The 17,900-nt window shown below is 53.1% G+C and overlaps 3 protein-coding genes across 6 annotated transcripts; 1 reads left to right on the top strand and 2 right to left on the bottom strand.

The window, feature by feature from the left end:
• Positions 1-5,329: 5,329 nt before the first annotated feature.
• Positions 5,330-6,599, bottom strand: CUNH1orf122 (chromosome unknown C1orf122 homolog). Of its 2 annotated transcripts, none has more exons than XM_032877310.1 (3): positions 6,469-6,599; positions 6,040-6,241; positions 5,330-5,798 (listed from the first exon to the last, which is right to left on the bottom strand). In XM_032877310.1, exons 2-3 carry the CDS (start codon positions 6,085-6,087, stop codon positions 5,703-5,705), a joined length of 144 nt encoding a protein of 47 aa, XP_032733201.1. In that variant the 5' UTR covers positions 6,088-6,241; positions 6,469-6,599; the 3' UTR covers positions 5,330-5,702. The 2 variants fall into 2 exon arrangements, with proteins under 2 accessions (XP_032733201.1, XP_032733200.1); XM_032877309.1 differs by lacking the exon at positions 6,469-6,599 and adding an exon at positions 6,336-6,456.
• On the top strand, positions 6,587-10,748 carry YRDC (yrdC N6-threonylcarbamoyltransferase domain containing). The gene is made up of 5 exons (XM_032877308.1): positions 6,587-6,986; positions 7,543-7,657; positions 7,781-7,900; positions 9,490-9,632; positions 9,942-10,748. The coding sequence occupies exons 1-5, from the start codon at positions 6,595-6,597 to the stop codon at positions 10,000-10,002; spliced, it is 831 nt and encodes a 276-aa protein (XP_032733199.1). The 5' UTR covers positions 6,587-6,594; the 3' UTR covers positions 10,003-10,748.
• Positions 10,737-17,115, bottom strand: MANEAL (mannosidase endo-alpha like). 3 transcript variants are annotated; one of them, XM_032877306.1, is made up of 5 exons: positions 16,471-17,115; positions 15,122-15,231; positions 14,207-14,283; positions 13,056-13,099; positions 12,669-12,822 (listed from the first exon to the last, which is right to left on the bottom strand). In XM_032877306.1, exons 1-5 carry the CDS (start codon positions 17,018-17,020, stop codon positions 12,794-12,796), a joined length of 810 nt encoding a protein of 269 aa, XP_032733197.1. In that variant the 5' UTR covers positions 17,021-17,115; the 3' UTR covers positions 12,669-12,793. The 3 variants fall into 3 exon arrangements, with proteins under 3 accessions (XP_032733196.1, XP_032733198.1, XP_032733197.1); XM_032877305.1 differs by having other exon boundaries at positions 10,737-13,099; positions 16,471-17,108; XM_032877307.1 differs by lacking the exons at positions 14,207-14,283; positions 16,471-17,115 and having other exon boundaries at positions 10,737-13,099; positions 15,122-15,192.
• Between the last annotated feature and the right edge of the window lie 785 nt (positions 17,116-17,900).

Here is a 17,900-nt window from a genome sequence, read left to right as displayed (position 1 = left end):
ACCCAACAAAAAAAAAACAAACAAAAAAAGCTAAGTTATAAATGAACTGTTTGGCTGCACTGTATGTCACTTTTGCTTATTGTCATGTGAACTTGGAAACTAAGGTTACTCGTATGCATAAACATTCGAAATGAAAGGGTGTGGCTTCCATCAGTCTGATGCTGCCCATGACTTGCACTCGGGTCTCTGTGGTTTGGGCAGCAGAGTTCAGTGGGTCGGGTGTTGCTCCTCCCTCCCTGTGCGTCTTTTGAGTCTGAGGCCGCAGCTGGCCTGGATGGCCAGACCCTGGCTTCATCAGAGGGGGCAATGCCAAGGCAGGTCAGACAGCCGTGAGCCAGACAGGGACCGGGTGAGGTGGTTTTGTTGTTTGCTGTTGGTGTCGGTGGAGCTCAGGGTGGCTGTGGCAGGTGTCCCCCAGCAGCTGGCTGCAGGCCGGTGGGTAGTGAAAAACCTGGCCTGAGGCTGTGTGGTGGATCAGGTTCTCTGGGGGTCCCTGGAAGAGCTGTTGACTGCTGTCTGTCAGTGCGTGTGCAGAGCAGGCTCTAGCCACGTCATCCCAGTCTTTGCCTTCCTGGTTCTTTGCCTCTCTTGGTTGGCGGCCAGGGCTTGCAGATCGCAGTGAATTTTTCCTGGGGAACCTCCCTGTTTCCTCCTAGAGTGGACATGTGGCTTATGGCCGGTGGCTGGGTGGTGGTCTGTCTGCCTTTAATGGTATTTTCTTCCTCAGAGCAGAAGAGCTGCATTTTGCTTATCGGGAAAAGGTGCAGCTTTAAGGGAGTTTTTTGTTGTTGTTTTGTTTTCTTTTTTGGGCGGCATGTAATTGGCAGGCCAGGTGTCCTGGTTCCAGGTTCTAACCAGGCTTTTGGTTGCCCCTCCCATCTCCGCCTCTCACCCCTCTGGATTTTGCATACAGTCTAGTGCAGTGCAAAGAAGGATGTGACTTGCTTGGCTTAGTCATGTGATTTCTAAGCAAACAAACAAACAAAAAACAAAAACCACAAAACGATGATCTTCTACTCAGGGTAAAACAAGACAAAAATCCCCCTTCCACCAAAAAGCCTGAAATGTTGCAATAAGTTATCTCATTTGGAATGTTTCATTAAGTTGTGTTATAGGAAAAAAATTTTTTTTTGATTTGTGTATAGAATTATATCCATCTGTCTGCCTTTGGCTCTAAGTCATTGCCTCTTTAAAATAAAACCTAAAATCCAGTTCACACTAAAATGGAAGGTTTCTCTCAACTGGCTATATTAACGTAGTCATGAGTGCTCACTCACCAAGCTCACTGAGCTCAGAAATGAGGTCTGACCCAGGGTCTAGACTAGGCCTCTGCCTCCAAGAGCCCGTTCCCTGCCTTGAGCAAGGAAAAGGGGTCCACAAACACAGCTGCTCTCCTGAGTCAACAGTGTCAGGCAGAACGCAGCCATAATTTTGTCGTCTTCTTCCATTCCCTAACGTACAGAGATCTGCATGTGTCACTCTTGTGTTCTCTGAGCTATTACTCAGGGCCAGCCAAGACAGTATCCAGAGCTGATCATTTACCTGGGGGCCCAGAGGCCCTGCGTTTGACAGAATTTCAGGGACAGAGTTGGACGGGAAGGCAGAGGTAATAAATGTTGTTACTGCCATGAGAAAAGGACTTTCCCTCAGGCAGCTGGTGGTTTCTCATTCCAGGAGTTTAGTCCAGAGAATCCATTTCTTCTTGACTTTCTGCACTCCCCTCCCCCAAAGGCTGGTGGGTTCTGGTGACCACTGACTTCAGCAGAAGTTGATAAGGGGGAAGAAATCTTCTATTACCACAGTGGCTTAGTCTTCCTGGAAAGCTAGTTGCTGAGTGTGGGTTATCCATGGCTGTCTCTGGGTCTTGTACCCATAGGAAGCTTTGAGGCTGTTTTCGCTACAACTTCAGACAGAGCAACGCGACAGGGTCCCAAAGATAGCTCATATCAGAGGGCACAAATGACCTCCCCACATACCCAGTCTAGGGGCACCTGGGATTTGGTTCCCTGGGAGCTGAGGTGGGAAATGGGAGCCCAGGGAAGGTCATTGGAAGTGTCCGTGGTTTCATGATTGTTTCTTTCTAGCTAGCCAGAGCTGTGCTCCTCTTGGGCCTAGTGAGGTCATTGGCTTTTCTGCTCTCCAAAGATTGGGGGTGATGAAGAAGCATCTTTAAACAGTATTTAGGCTGACAGATTTATCTAGTTGAAGTATCTGCCTTTTGAGGGTGACTCAAAATTACAAGGGGACTATCAGAGCCAATTAGCTTTTGAAAAATCAGGAATGTGCTTAAAATGCTAGTGAGCGGTTGTGAAGAGCAGGTTTTTTTCCATGGGACAGGCAGTCTTTCCTTCCTCTTCCAGAGCTCTCTCCCTCCCATCGCCTCCTGCAAAGCCTGGCCTCTGGTGCCAGGAGCCTTCCGGGGGGAGCAGGCTACTGGCTACAGTGGAGCTAGAGCGAGCCTTCATGGAGAGTGTGCTGTCCCAAACCCAGGAATGACCCTGTGGTGAAGTTAGGGAAGAGCTGCAGACTTCGGGCAGGTAAAATCAAGCCTTTTTTCTAACCATGGTAACCTTAGTCATTTCCACCTGGTAGGTGTATGCTTCCAGCCCCCGCTGGCATCTCCAGCTCCCCAACCCCTTTACAGGGTGTCATCAGCACCAGGGACTGGCGTTCATGGACTTAGGAAGGGGTAGGAGACCGGCTGGCACCCTCAAGCTGCCTTAGTGATGTGGGCCCTTCCCCAGCAGGTGGCTGGGACATCGAGGGAGAATGGCCCTGCCTATCCTGGGTGGAGGGGCGAGGGGTGGGGAGAGGAATCTGGTCAGCCTCAAGGGGGCATCGCTTCTTTGATAACAAGAGTTGGTGTCATTTATTAAATTCTACTCCTTTCCCCTTAGAAGGAGATCATGGTACAAAACCCAGGAGGGGCCTTAAGGCGTGACGACCTCTCTGTGTAGAAGCCAGGGACTTCTCTCCACCAGCTCTGGGAAAGTCAGTAGATTGGAGTTTCACCTTCAGGGTCAAGGCAGTGGGCTGATGGGGATCATGGAGGGTGTGGGTGGGTTTTCCTGAGAGACTTTGTATAATGCTGAATGTGTCCAGAGGGATGAGTTTGCAGAACCTCATATTGGTATATTAAAGAAATAATAAAATAAAAAAGCACTTTAGGTTATTTTATCTTTAACCCAATTGCTGCAATTTCTTTTGTGTATATATATACATATATATACTTTCCACAAAGTTTTATTTTTTGCTCAGAATAAAAATTTAAATTGAGGTGTGAAAAGAAAAGCACTTACCTTGGTGCAATATGTGTAGCTTGACGGTCGTTGTCCCATGTGGCCCTGGCCTGGCCGCGTTTTTCCTCTCTGATCAGCCCTGTGCTGTGAGGCTGTCTATAGGGAAACACTATTATGCATTCTCAGCAACTGCTTCAATCTATGCAAGCCTTCCCTGTGTGCCCAAGGGCGCCCCCTCAGGCTCTCTGAAGAACTGTTGCGGGTCCTGTTTTCTTCTGCTGACTGTTGAGGCCCTTTCTCATCACTTCTTGGTCCCTTGCCATCTTACCCCACCTTCACCATTACAAAGTGATGCCTGAAAGGAAGGAACAGGTTGTCCTAGTAGAAACCTGGCACCTTCTAGACTTTTCTATTTGTAATCACGTTCATTGTCCTTAAAGACTTCTCCAAAGTCACTGAAACCATTGATTTGTGGAACTGCAACTGTATTGCTGGAGTTAACATTTTCCTCCACCACCAATCAGAAACATGTCTGGGAGGTTGTGGTGGTAGTGGGGGAGCGGGCAACATGAGCCATTTTCCTACTGCTCCCCTCACCACCCGCGTCGGTTCCTTAAGAAAAAAGGTCTCCAGCCTTCATTAAATCCAGTAAACAAAGCTGTTAATAATCTGCTTTTTTGACTTTCTTCCTTCCCCCATATTTCCCTTTTGTTGGGGGGGGAGTACCCCCCCCATTTTATCTTCAATTCTCAGGCTACAGTAGAATAGAGAAGTTTTGACAGAACACTTCAGCCAAAGCAGAAGGATTTCCACAGATCAATATGCAAATGGACCTGCTGTGACATAGATGGGAAGTTGTCCATTCCCTAATATTGGGGTGGGGGCGGGGGGAGGCGACAAAACGGAATTTTGCATATTTCTGGTTGGTAGTCAGTTTGGCCTGTTTCCTCTTGCATAGTTTTGGGGGACAGGGAGGGTCCTGTGTTTCCTCTCATGCCCCTTGGGGAAGCTGATGATCACCGTTGGGGCATTTTTCACTGTTACTCCTGTTCCAGAGGGCTTCTCAGTCTGCACTGAAAAATGCAAATTAAACTGGATCTTACGTCAATGTGTACATAGTACAAGCTTTTTTTACTGGAAGCAAAGTTTAAAACCACACACTGCCCTTTTGGTGGTGTGCCTGCTGGGCCAAAAAATTGGGTGATAATGTAGTGTCACTTTCTCAGCTCAATGCAGTTTCTACTCTTTTTCTTATGGGAAAATTTTTCATAAAACCTTTTTTCACCAAAACCCAGGGGTGTTTTTTGCAATATCCTTGTTATTCTCATAGTGGTGCCAAGTCAGAGGCCTCTCTTGCCCTTCTCCCACGTCCTTAGGCCTCCCTGAGGCGCCTTTGGTTCAACAGTCTACATCCTTTGTTGTGTTTTGGAGAATGTGGGGGTGGAGGGTCAGAGTTCAAGGTGGCTGTTCCTTTCCCTGTCAACTCTTCCAAGTCCCTTTTTGGGGAAGGTGGCTGGAAACAGGATTTTGCTGAATCCCTGGCTCACATCTGGCCAGGAAAGGCAAGACCCACAGAGAGCCTTCTTTTTCTGACACACACTAGTAGTCATTGGCCGGAGGTCTTGGTGACAGTTTTTTAAATCTCAAATGGTTTTATTTGGATTATGTGAAAGCCTATCAAAGTTATTGAAGTGTGAAACATGGGAACAACGGACTTCCACCGAGCGATATGAAAACGTTACAGGTTCAGTACTTCCAAAGGAAGAAACCTCCAAACCCAAAAAAGTAAATATGAATTTGTATTTTTGAAGAATGTGAAATAATGGTGTTTGCTTAATTGCTCATTTTGTATAAACTTAATATTGTACTTTAAAATATCTGCTAAGAAGTGAAAATTTAACTTTTTGGAATTGAAAAAGCAATATTAAATACTAATGAAATCCTAATTAAATGCTTATTTAAATCTGGTAGTATCTGTGGCATTTCTTCCCAAACCTACCCACGGTTGATGATTTTCCTCTGCTTACCACCCTCTCCCCTCCCCAGCTGAGTCTTGGGGGACAGAAAGGAAAGGTCGGTCACCAGGAGAGTCTGCAGGTTTCCTTTTAATCAAGGCTCTGCTAAAAGTGTTTTGCGGGGCTAGGAGCCCCCAAAGCATGAAATGGACATGTAACACCACCTGGATCCCCCAAAGCAGGCCAGACCACTCTGGAGAGCACTGCTGATCTGCCCAAATCCGGGTAATCAGACAGGGTATTCGTTGGCTACATTTCAAAGCTCAGCACTGCCTTCAGCCAGGATGAAGTGGGAGTGAACCCAGCTGCTAGCAGAGCTGCCACCCCAGGCTGAGAGCCAAGTACCAGCCACTGCCAGTGAAGACTGGCCCCTTTATTGAAGGGAGTTGTTCAGAGTTCAGCCACCAGCCCCGGGAGGGAAAGAAGTCAGGGCGCCCATCAGGGATGCTCAGGGCTCCGCAGCTCCATCGCCAGCATCCTTTGGAAAGCCACCTCTGGCGGAGACAGCTGGCTGGGGAGGTGCTCCGGGTTTGGCTGAGACGTTCTGGTTGGAACAGAAAGGAAAAATGAGGCTGGGAGGAAAGGCCTTGGATTAGGCCCCGCAAGGACATGGCCACTTGGCATTTGGATAGCACAACTTTTTCAAAGCCTCTCGCCCAGATGAAAGGAGGTTCGGGGTAAGGCGGTGGGGACACTCTTCCACCCTCCAGGGGAAGCTAGGGCTTAGCAAGTCCAGCCACGGGGCAGTTCCCACCTCCCAGGCCCAGCCCGGGGTGGGCACTGACCCCGCCACCAGCCGGCTCCGGGCGCCGGCGGCCCAGCTGCCGCAGCATCTCCTCGCAGGCGGCGATGGTGTCCAGGAGCTGCCGCTGCCGCTGCTCCACCGCGTCCAGCAGCTGCTGGGCGCGCTCATCCCGGGGCGGCTGCGGGGGTGGCCTCCCGCCGAGCCCCAGCCCCGCCTTCCCACGGTCCACGCCGGCAGCCTCCCTGCCCGGGAGAGAGCGAGAGACACACGGTCAGGGCCGGCGCTCGCGCGGGGTCCGAGCCCCTTCCCCCCCCGCCCCGACGGGCCCCCTCTCACCCCCGTGACCAGTCTGAGCCCGGGCCCCATTCCATCTCCGCCTGCGCGGCCCGACCACCGCCCCCCTTTCGGCCGCCCCCCTCCCCAGCGCTGCTCTAGGGCTCCGCAAAGCTGCGCCCCGCCCCGTCCCCACCGGTCTCCTTCAATCCTCCTGGGGGTCGCGGTCCCTTTAAGTTGCCCGGCGCGGAGGTGGGGCCGAGCCTCCCCGGCCGGAAGCTGACTGGGCGCGTCACTTCCTCCCGGAAGCGGGCCCTGGCGGATGTCTCCGGCGCGTCCGTGCAGGGGGCTGAGGGCCGCGGTGGCTGCCAGCGTGGGGTTGAGCGAGGGGCCGGCGGGCTCCGCCCGGAGGGGCCGCCTCCTCCGCCCGCCGAGCCCCGCTCCGGCGGCGCCGGGGGCCCGGCTGTTCCGGCTCCCAGGGAGCGGGGCCGTGCGGGCCGCAAGTCCGGAGCGCGCCGGCTGGACCGAGGCGCTGCGGGCCGCCGTGGCCGAGCTGCGCGCCGGCGCCGTGGTGGCCGTCCCCACCGACACGCTGTACGGCCTGGCCTGCTCGGCGAGCTGCTCTACGGCACTGGGCGCTGTGTACCGTCTCAAGGGCCGCAGCGAGGCCAAGCCGCTGGCCGTCTGCCTGGGCCGCGTGGCCGACGTCTACAGGTGAGGCCGCCCCGACCCGGCCCCGCTGGGGGCGGCACCGCGGGAGGGGCTTCCGGTGACAGGCTTGGGAGACTGAGGCGCAGAGAGCGGGAGGGGCTTGTCCAGGCTCACCCAGGAATCCGGAACTGGAAATGTGTATCGAGCACTTCACGTCTTCCAGTCCCTGAGAGAGGTGCTGGGGTGCAGCGATGAACGAGGCAGGCAGGGTCCCTATCCTCCCGGCGATTATGTGATGATGAGGGGAGGGGGTCGGGACTCCTACGGTTTAAAAACGGCAACAAAGGAAACGAACGCTATGGGGATGCCTGGAAGAAAATGAAACACGGAGCGTGATAACGGTGTAGCTGTTGTAGTCCCGGAGACCAGAGGCATGTGGGCTCCAAGCCGTGGGTGTTCCTCTGGAGCACTGCCTTCTCAAACTCTTAGGGAGGTGAAGAGGGAAGACAGATCCCACTGTGGTCCCAGGTTCCCCTTTTCTAGATCTGTCTACCGTCTGGAATAGGACCAGCAGAGACCCTTCATTCTTGGGTAGATTTGTGCCATCTCTGTTTTTCAGGTACTGCCATGTGAGAGTACCTGAGGGACTCCTGAAAGACTTACTACCGGGACCAGTGACCCTGGTGTTGGAACGGTCGGAGGAGCTCAATAAGGACCTGAATCCCTTTACTCCTGTGAGTCAGAGTTTCTCCTGTGTCCCCAGACTTCTGCCATCTGGCTTTCACTAGGATCCATGCGAGCGCCGTTCCCTATCCCTTCCAACCTTTCTGACTATCTTCTTTTCCCTTGCCTCATAGCTTGTAGGCATCCGGATTCCTGATCATGCCTTCATGCGGGATTTGGTCCAGGTGTTTGGGGGACCACTCGCTCTCACCAGTGCCAACCTGAGCTCCCAGGCCAGTTCTCTGAATGTCGAGGTAAGTTACCCAGCCCTCCCCGCAGAAACATCACCAGGCCAGACACAGTTTCCTCTGAGTCAGTAGGGTTGACGGTTCACCGGAACGCCTTGCAGGAGTTTCATCCATTTAGTCTGATGGTGGGAGGTCTGTCCGGTTGGCAGGGGTGGGGTAGCATGGTGGGGGGATCCAAATTAAAGAATCTTGGAAAGGTTTAATTGAAAAGCTTGAGAGGTGAGGGGAAGAATTGGTGTTTTCTTCTTGTTGTCTTTATAATAATAAGGAATGTCACGGTGAATCTAATTCTTTCCTTCTTTTTGTGGTGGTAGCTGTTGGAAAGCATAGTCAGGTACTAAGTCTTTACAACAGTGCTGTAAAGACAGTTAAGGCTCCAAAAAGTTAAATCACTTGGCCCAGGGACTCCTGACTCTGTTCTCTTCCCTGGCCACTAGCCAGGTCAAAGAATCCATCCTAATTCTGTCTTGACTGCGTAGCTTGGAACGAATGACAACACAAAGAAATGACAGTTACAGGGGCGCCTGGGTGGCTCAACTGGTTAAACGTCTGCCTTTGGCTCAGATTCTGATCCCAGGGTCCTGGGATCTAGCCCCACATCAGGCTCCCTGTTGGGGAGCCTCCTTCTCCCTCTCCTTCTGCTTGCCACTATCCCTGCTGTGTGCACGTGAGCTCGCTCTCAAATAAATAAATAAAATCTTAAAAAAAAAAAAAAAAAAAGATGTCACTTACCACTTTTCTTCTTCCTGAACTTAAATGTAAAACACAGCACAGTGATGGGGGTTTTCCATGTCCAGACCTAGAGAGTGGCTTCAGGGGCCTTATAAACTGAGAGTCCAGCACCCTGTCTTATTCTGGGACTGCAAGCTTTACCTGGTGGCTATGCCTGAGGCAGTGGCGATAGGGGTGGGGGTGTTCTTGTCAGCAAACAAGTACCAGTACAGTAACTGGTGGTTAGGCTCCTCCATCCCAAATGCCCGGGCTTAGCCACCACTGCAGGGTTTTCGTGAGTGGTGGTGGCGGGGACAGTGGGTGATGCTCTAAGCCAGTTAACAGTTCAGATCACGAATTTCGGAGGGGCTAGCCTTCCCACAACCCGAGGATTGAGAGCTGGTGTCACACATGTGCAGAATGCACCCTGCCTTCCTCTCCCTGACCTTACCCAGAGTTCTCCTGAGAGCCAGGAGATGCCCTGAATGATGTAACTTGTGAAAACTTCTGACTCAGAAGTTTGGGCGAAAGTTCAGGGTGAAAGCCTACATCTTTGGACATCCACCTAGACCTCCGGTCATCGGACCTGTATGTCCCTAACAGAAGCCCTGTGTGTAAGCTCCTCTTGGCACAGTGAGGTTTTTTTTTTTAAAGCTCTAGATAGGTGTTCCTTGAAGTGCTAACCTGGGGCAGCTCCAAACCCCATAGGATGCTATGTCCTAGATGAAGGAGGTTAACTGAAGGAGGTTGCTTCCCTGCTTAGAGGAAGATGCCTCCTGTTTTAGACGTGTGCGGGCTTCGTCTCCTTGTGCACGTTGCGTGCACAGTGACATCATTGTGGATGCCAGAGGTGGTGTCCATGATCTTCCTCTCCCTCTTCTCAGGAGTTCCAGGACCTTTGGCCTCAGTTGTCCCTGGTCATTGATGGGGGACCAATTGGGAAAGGCCAGAGCCCTGAGTATCGCCTGGGCTCAACGGTGGTTGATTTGTCTGTACCTGGAAAGTTTGGCATCATTCGTCCAGGCTGGTGAGTCTGCTATGGCATGGGGAAAGAATTTGAGGAAGGTTGGAAGGTGGGGAACCAAAAGGCCTTAATAAAATAAGGATTGGCACTCCTATCTTGTCCTGGGTTGGGTGGGCAGGTTTGGAGAAGTGGTGGATGGACTGAGTTTGCTGGCATTTGCTGGCTTTTTGAGGATTCAAAGGATTCATCACAGGTTTGGTGACGAGAGCATATTTAAGACCTGAGGGTTTAGAGGTCACTGATCAGCAGACTCTGGTGGGCTCGGGGCTTTGAGAAGTCAGACTTTAACTGCCCTCCATTTTTCTTTCTCAGTGCCCTGGAGAGTACCACAGCCATCCTCCAACAGAAGTACGGGCTCCTCCCCTCACACTGATCGTGCTTTTGCATCTTGGGTAGGGGGAAGGCCCAAGGACTGGTGCTGGACACTATGTGTCTATCCACTGGGGACTGGCACGGCCTCATTGAGAGAGGCCACTGGGGCTGCAGCATCATTAGTCCTGACTCCTGAAGGCACTGTGTCTTTCTGAATACTGCACACCAAGTCCCAGAAGCTGCTGGTTTCGTCTAACACCTGGTGGGGGAGGTCCTATTTATTATCTGTGATTTCATGTATCAGCCAAAAGCTGACTTAGAGATTTTGTTTGAGAACATTCCTTGGATGGCCTTGTTCTGATAAGTTTCTTTTTTAAAAAAAATTTTTTGAGAAGTAATTTGAGGAACAGATATGGAATCCAGTCAGAGCCCCCTCTCTGGTAGGTAGTGGCATTTAAGGTCCAAATCAGCCAGAGCACCAGCTGGTGCTGTTAAGTCTCCAGTGACCAAAGACATGTATTTAGGCACCTGAAGCTGGACCTAGAGTAGGATAAAGACTGTTGAGCCACAGGCCCGACACTGTTTTCTCCAAACCGGAGAGGCCGGTGGTGTGGTGTGCCTTAAGGCCTGGTGGAGAGAGTCAGCATTCTGGACTAATGGTGGGAAGTGAGCTCAGTTGGCAGGGGGCGGGGCTGGGGAAGGCCAAATCAAAAGAATATGGGAAAACAAATCTTCACTACTCTTTTCAGCCAGTGGCTTTTTTTCTTATTTATTCATAAAATAAATTATAATGAGTTATGCCTACAATACCTTTATTGAATCCGGTATGTACTCAGAGCCTTTATTCATATGTATGCCAAGTGTTAAACAGAATTATTCTTGGTTATTTGAACCTTGTTTTTCTTTAATAGAAAATGTTTTGTAAATAGTTTATTTTTCTTCTTTTGAATTATTTCCTCAGGGATTAGGATTAAATTAGGGTTAAAGTGTATGAACATCTTTATGGCTCTCACTACAGATTAGTCTTTGAAAGAACTGACCAGGCTGTAATGAATGAGAATTACTGCTCCTGACCCTGAGCTTGCCATATTTTTAGTATTTTTCAAACCGTGTGTGTGTGAAATGAAGCCTTGGTGTTTCTTGTTTCTGTGAAGTACTGCAGGGCACCGTGCAGCACTGTGCTCCTGTTCTGATCTGCCCTGTCCACCATGGCATCCAGTGCCCATTACCTCACGGGAGCTGGGGGTCCCATGGTAATCCGTAGGCCCCATTTCCTCCCCTCCTGCCTTGCACCCTGGTCCCACAAGTGGGATTCAAGCTTGAGCCTATAAAGTAATGCACATATTTCCAAGTAGCTCCTAAATCTGGCCAAGAAGGTGTTCCAGGACCTGCCCTGAGGACCCCCACAATGAGTAGATTCATTTATTTGTAAATATGCACTATTAAATGTCCCCTCTAAAAATCTTCTTTATACTCCTGGTTTCTTAAGCAAACTCACTCTTCATTGTGCTGACACTGGCCAGCCCATCTCATGTGTCTGTCACAGCATTTGAGGGAGGGCTCAGAGTTCAGGAAGGCCTGATGAGAGTGAAGGAATGCTTACTTGAGAAGACCATGTTATATTTAATTACTACAAATCACAGTAGCACTGAAAATGGCCCCACCGAGTGGGCCTCATTCAGTTTAGGCAGCTAGAGGGAGGGAGGATGTCCTGGTCCTCTCCCTGGAGCTAGATGGTCATCTGGGGAAATATGGGCTCTGGGGCACAGAGGTATTTTCTTAGAGGAGGAAAAAACTGAACTCCCAGCACTGGAGAAAACGGCAAAAAAGGAAAAACTGCTCAGGCACTAGCGACAAGGCCACGCCAAATAAGGAAAGCTGGATCCTGTAAGCTTCTAGAAGAAAAGAACCTTCCCGTATGAAGTCTCTCCCTAGCGCCTAGCACATAGTAGGTGCTCCATTAGTATGTGCTGAATGAGTGTACAAATGCTCAGGGTTATTTCCTGATCGTTGTGTTCAGGGGTCTACTGGGAAGGGCTTAAACCTAAAATTTCCCTTTTGGGAAGTCTCAGATATGGTTCCCTCACTTGGAGAAGACAAATGCTATGGAAAGAAGGCCAGAGAGGGAGCAGGGCACCTGCTTGCCCAGAGCCCTGAACCCTCCTGACAGCCGTGACCTGGGGACTGCTACGCAACACCAACCTGCTGAGTTCAAGCTCAAAGGGATAATTCTAAAGTGTTTCTCCAGGTTGTGGAGTGGCCCTGGGCTGAGTCCAATCACCTGCCAGCCTCTCTGGGTCCCTCTTGGGAGCCCTGCCTCACTTCCCACCCCTACAGAGCACCCCAGTGCCACAATCCTGAGGAGGAAGCTCTGGTCCCCACCGGCCCAGGCTCGATGGCCCACCCAGAGGCGCCCCACTGCTAACGTGGGAGGCCAGCGAGTGTCTCCAACCACAGCTGAGCCCCACACGGTGACACCTTCCGGGGAGGCCAGGACATCGGCACCTCGTGGCCAGGCTCCTCACATCAGCCACTGCTCCTTCTCTTTGATGAAGTGCTCTGCCCAGCGGCGAGTCAGCTCCAGGTACAGGCTGGGCTGGTGAGGCAGGTAGTCCAGGTACAGACGTGTTGGCGTCTTCTTGGGGATGGCCTTCTCGATCTGGGTGCCCTCGTGCCACTCATTGAAAGACGTGATGGAGACGATCTCGGGCCTCACGGTCAGGGCTGCCTGCAGGGCTGTCTCATAGTACTTGCCGTTGACCCTGTTCCGAGTATTGTGGTTGTTCCAGGGCCGGATGCTGGTGTCAATGTAGCCAGGTCCCACGCTGGGGATGAACATGAGGTTGTTGGCATCACAAAAGCTCTTCACAGCCTTCCAGTTCTGATGGGAGGAGCCGAAGGAGAAACCGTTGGAGGCGAAGTAGGTGTACATGCCGTCAAACCCGGCCGCCAGGATGTCGTGGGTGTGGCCCTCTTCCACCAGCAGCGCGATGAAGACCCCATCATAGGGGGTGTTGCGGATGGAGTGGGGCCCGTTGGGTGTCAGGAGGTGGGCCCAGGCCTCAGGGGATGTCAGGTAGGAGTCGTAGATATAAAAGAGTGGAAGGCTCTTACCCATGCTGTTCTTATAGCGATAAAACGCACCATGGGAGCCATACCTGAGGAGCAGGAGGGAGAAGAACCTGAGCTCATGGCCTGGGAGGGGGGCAGCCAGCTCAGCTGTCAGGCAAGCCATGGATCAGGTCCTGATGCCCAAGTGTGATTTGGGATCCAGCCCTTCCCCGTGCTTGCACTCTTCATGCCTCATAGCAAGAACCTAGTTCCCACCCTCCTCTCCTCAGCCTCAACCTTCCTCCATTAAAGTTTCACTTCCAGTCCCACAGCACACCAATCTCCTCTCCCATTGGGACTACAGGAGCAGCTAGCCACTGGGTCTCCAGGCTCCCACTTCTGGCTCCCTATAACCCACTCTCTTTCTAAGGCATGAACCAGATCCAACCGCTCCTAACAGAGACGGGCAAGGCCCCTCCTACTTGATCTAGCCCTCCCCACCTCCATCCCTGCATTACCCCATCTCCACATATCAGCTACACAGCCTTTTATTCTGCTGTCAAGCTTGTCCCATTATGGTCCTTTCGATCTGACAGCCCTCTGCCTGGAATTTTCTGCCGCAGATCTTTGCAGAGCTAACTCCCTTCAGGTGTTAGCTCACACATTCCTCTCCTCAGGCTCCCTTGCCCACTCGATCTAAAGTCTAGCACCCATTTTCGGGCATGCTGTAACACAGTACCCTGCTCTATTCTTTACTATCACTTTCTCATAGCATGGGTCACTATGTGATTTTTCATGTTTATCTACTGTGTGCCTCACTGCAGTGACACACTAGAACGTCACCTTTGCTAGCCCTACCCATGACCGTACAGCCAGGGCTCAGGACAGAGCCCAGACACCGGAAGGCACTCAAAATATTTTTTGAATGAATGAATGAAACCACAAGCACTGTACAAGCCACTTTCACATATTTTAACTTCTGTAACTCTCATGAGACTCAAAGGTTAAGAGGCTTGCATCAGATCACAGATTGGAGGCTGCAGAACTGGAATTCAAACCCAGGTTGCTGACTCCAAGCCTAATACTGTATTACTGGGAAGGAGCTGCTGAGGACACCGGCATTCTTCCCTGGTGTCTCTCGACCTACTCCTCTAAGTCTATCCCCGCCCCCCTTTTTGGTCCCCATCAAGATCCAGGCTCCATAGCAGCCTTACGTGTCAATGATGTACTTGATGTTGTCATGCAGAGTGATGTCATCCCGGCCCTTGTAGGGTTGGATATGGAAGGCCACCTGCCACAAACAGAGGAGGTACTGGTCAGGTGAGTATCTGCCCACAAGCCACAACCCATAATAAGGCTCATGCTCCACTGGGGCTTGGAGGAGGAGGCTTGGCAACAGTGGGCATAACAGAGATAAAAGCAGCCACTGCCCTTAGGGTCGGAAAAAGAGGAGCAAGAAGCCTGGCCACCTCCCACAGCAGGGCATCTGGGAATCATTCCCATGGGATGTCACTGGATGGCTAATTGGTTTAAGCTTATGTGCCAGCTCCATATGATTGGCACTAGCTATCTGAAACCATGGGAACAAGCGTGCTGAAGCTGTCCGGCGAAGGTGCTCTGATCTGTTAACATGTCAGTGATGGGCTCAGGAATAGGGATGGGGCTCAGCTCTGCTGTTTCTTTTCCTTCACCCCAGGAGAGGGGAATAACTTATTTGGTTCATTTGGGGAAAATAACTGGACATGTTTAGCTCCACCCCATCATCTTGAAAGTGCACCTGCCTGTCTATACTCCCCTCCTTGAGGCCCAGCACTGCCTCCTATTAGGGATCTGAGACGTTTGGCGCTTGCCTGCCCTCTATCCAGAGTCAGGGTCTCCAACCTAACCTCTATCACAGTGATACTTATTCAGTCTTCCCATTTCTCCTAAATTTAGTTTTCCCAGTTTTTCCCCCCAAAATTCAAGAGAATAAGAGGGACAGGTGCTATTTATTAGAACCGCACCCCCAACACCACGCTTGCTGTGTATCTGCCATATGTGGGCTAAAGCCAAAAACTAACCCTGTGGGCAAAGAAGGGGAAATCTCCAGAATGGGCCAAAGAGCACCTGACGTATTCTTGGACACTCACCTGGATGTTGTACTGATGGGCGGTGTCGAGAATGGCGGGTACCAGGTCATCTGAGGGTTCCCCATTATCATCAGCCATACCAGGTGGGTACCAGGACAAGACCAGGACGCCTGAGTCACAACACAGAAGCTACTTCAGAGACACACAGTACCCCCGCAACAGAGATGCATTTCCTCCCAGACTGTCTCCAACTGCAAAATGGTTTCTGAATGAAACCTTGAGCGAGGCTCCTGCCAGCTTCACTTCCTGCAGATCGAATCCCAGAGTCTAGCTTCCCGGAGCTGTCCACGCCCACGGTGCTGAAGCACAGCGCCAGCGGGAACCTTTGCACATCAGGCAGGGAAGGAGCCTGAGAAAAGTCAGGAGGACGCGGGCTTCCGCTTGCATCGGCAAGCAGTAGAACAAAAGGAAATGAGTGGATAATGCCACACCCATCTGGAAGCCACAGTACTCTCTGGAGAAGAAGGACACCTCTAAGTTCCCGCAGGGAGAGGAGCCCCATGCGGAAGTCCCCTCATGCCTTCCGAGGGAAATAACATTTGCCTCGACTGCCTCTTCAGACTGTAAAATCCTGAGGAATAGCCTCTGTGGTACTTCTCTGTGAATACTTCCCACCATTGTCTCTGTCATTCAAACACCCCCTCCCCATTCACTAACCATCTCTAGATAAATTGAAATGTGTTCTAAAATCCAGGAGAATTCAGTGACACAGTCTGAAGGAAGTGAGCTTCCCCACCCAAGCCTGCCTACAAAAGAGTCTCCCAGGGACCTCTTTGCAACCAGAGTACTTGAAGAAAAGCTCCTGCCACCCCTCACCCCACCCCCCAATGCAAACAGCTGGGTTCGTCATGCAATATGGGCAAACTTTGTTTCTGCAGCCAGCAAGAACTGGAAGGGTTGCTGCCCTATCCTGTATCTGGTGTGAAAGCATTGCCATCCTAGGCATGGCTCCTCTGAACCCCATTCCTACAGAGTCAGGATGCCCAGTCCTCACTTACCCAAGCCTAGAAGCCCAAGAGATGAAGACTTTCTCCCTCTCCTTGCTGTCCCTACTTGGGACAGCTCGGAGCAAATGCCTTCTTCCACTGGCCCTCCAGGCAGCTCCGCCCTATGAAAGGGCCCTGCTGTGAGGGGTCAGGTGGCAGAGATGGAGGAGTCTTAATACTAGGAGGGGGGAGGGCGCCGCGTGGTAAGTGCTGAATGAAAATAGAAGGGAGGGAGTAGGAAGCCAGGCTGAAGGGTGAGTGGGACCAGAGTCCCGGTGACAGGACCAGCGGGAGATGGGGTGTGAAAACTGAGGAAGGGTGAGACTGGGGAACAGGGCCTCCCCGGGGGTGGGGGGAACTCACCGATGGCGGCTTCCTTGAGCTGGGTCATGTGCTCCCGCAGCACCTCGGGGTCCCGGGAGCTGTAGGGCCCCAGCTCCGGGTAGAAGCTGGAGCCCAAGTCGTCGGGAGGACTATGGCGGCCGCGGGGATAGCTGGCCGAGATCTTGGGGTCCCAGTGCGGCACCATGACGTGGTCCCAGTGAATGTAGTGGCCCTCACGCCGCGGGCTCCCGTACCACGAGTAGTAGAAGGCGTGCAGGTCCGAGTAGACGCGCAGACTCTGCCCGGGGGCGGGCTCGGCCTCCGCGGGGGCCGGGCCCGGGGGACTGCCCGGGCCAGCGGTGCGGGGCGGCGGCTGCGGCGGGGGCGGCGCGGCGGGGGCGGCCGGGGCCCGGGCGGCGGGCGCGGGGGCTCCCTCCGGGCGTCGCTCAAAGGGCGCCAGCTCCAGGCCGGGGCCCAGCGCCGGCAGTCCGTCCGGAGCCTTGAGCGTGCGCAGGCCCATGAGGGTGCCGAAGGCGAAGAGCAGCACCAAGAACAGCGCGATGCAGGCGCGGCGCCGCCGCCGGGCCATGGCGGCCCCTGCGCTCCCCGCGGCCCGCCCGGCTACCTCCCCGCCCGCCACGCCATGGCTGCCCGCCCGGCTCCCGCGCGCCGCGCTGCCCGCGCGCGTCCCAGGGAGACGGCGAAGCCGAGCGCGGAGCACGGCGTGGGCGGCTCCCCGCCTCTCCCCCGCAGTGCGGGCGGGCCCGGCACACAGCGAATGCAGATGGCGCAGACCAAGTGGTCAGGAGCCGAGGGGGGAGTGGACGAGAGGAGAGGCAGAGTAGCAGAGCTGCGAGTTCCCGGAGCCAAAGGAGCAGGGGCCTGGTCAAGCTGCGCGGCTCGAGGAGCACTTGTCGCCTTTGGGCCCGGGCCAGTGGCGTAGAGGCACGCAGTGGGGAAGGCGGAATGCCCTCCCTCCGGAGCCCAGGAGAAGGTCGCGGCGGCGCCGCCGGAGGGCGTGGGAGCAGGGCCTGGGTGTGGAAGAATGCGACTGTCAGTGTCCGTCTCTCTCTCCGAGGATCTCCTTGCCCGCTTATCCCTCTTCACTGACCACTGACAGCCTCGGTACTGATCTCAGGGACCTCCCTTCCTTGCATTTGGCATCCCCCATCCCTTGGACCCTGTCTCACACCCCAGGCACCCTCTGAAGCTTGCGGCGCCTGGGAAACCCAGGGGTCAGACGTTTCAGACACTGGCTAGTGCGTGGAAAGACGAGGGAGACGGTGACTTGCACAAAATCACATGCACCCGGCCTAAGCCCAAGGGTCGGGACCCTAGAGTGAGATTTTGTCACTGCCCAGACCGCGGGGTCCGAGGCCTGTAGTCCAGAGCTGTTTGTCCTCGGACAAACTCCTAGAATCGGTGAGGACTAAATGAGAGTTACCCAAAGGCCCTTTATACAGGGCCCG

This window comes from Lontra canadensis, unplaced genomic scaffold (genome assembly GCF_010015895.1).
Source record: "Lontra canadensis isolate GAN:19392208 unplaced genomic scaffold, GSC_riverotter_1.0 scaffold60, whole genome shotgun sequence".
NCBI classification, from domain to species: Eukaryota; Metazoa; Chordata; class Mammalia; order Carnivora; family Mustelidae; genus Lontra; species Lontra canadensis.
Note: the sequence above shows the minus strand (reverse complement) of the source record. Positions and strands in the feature narration are given on the sequence as shown.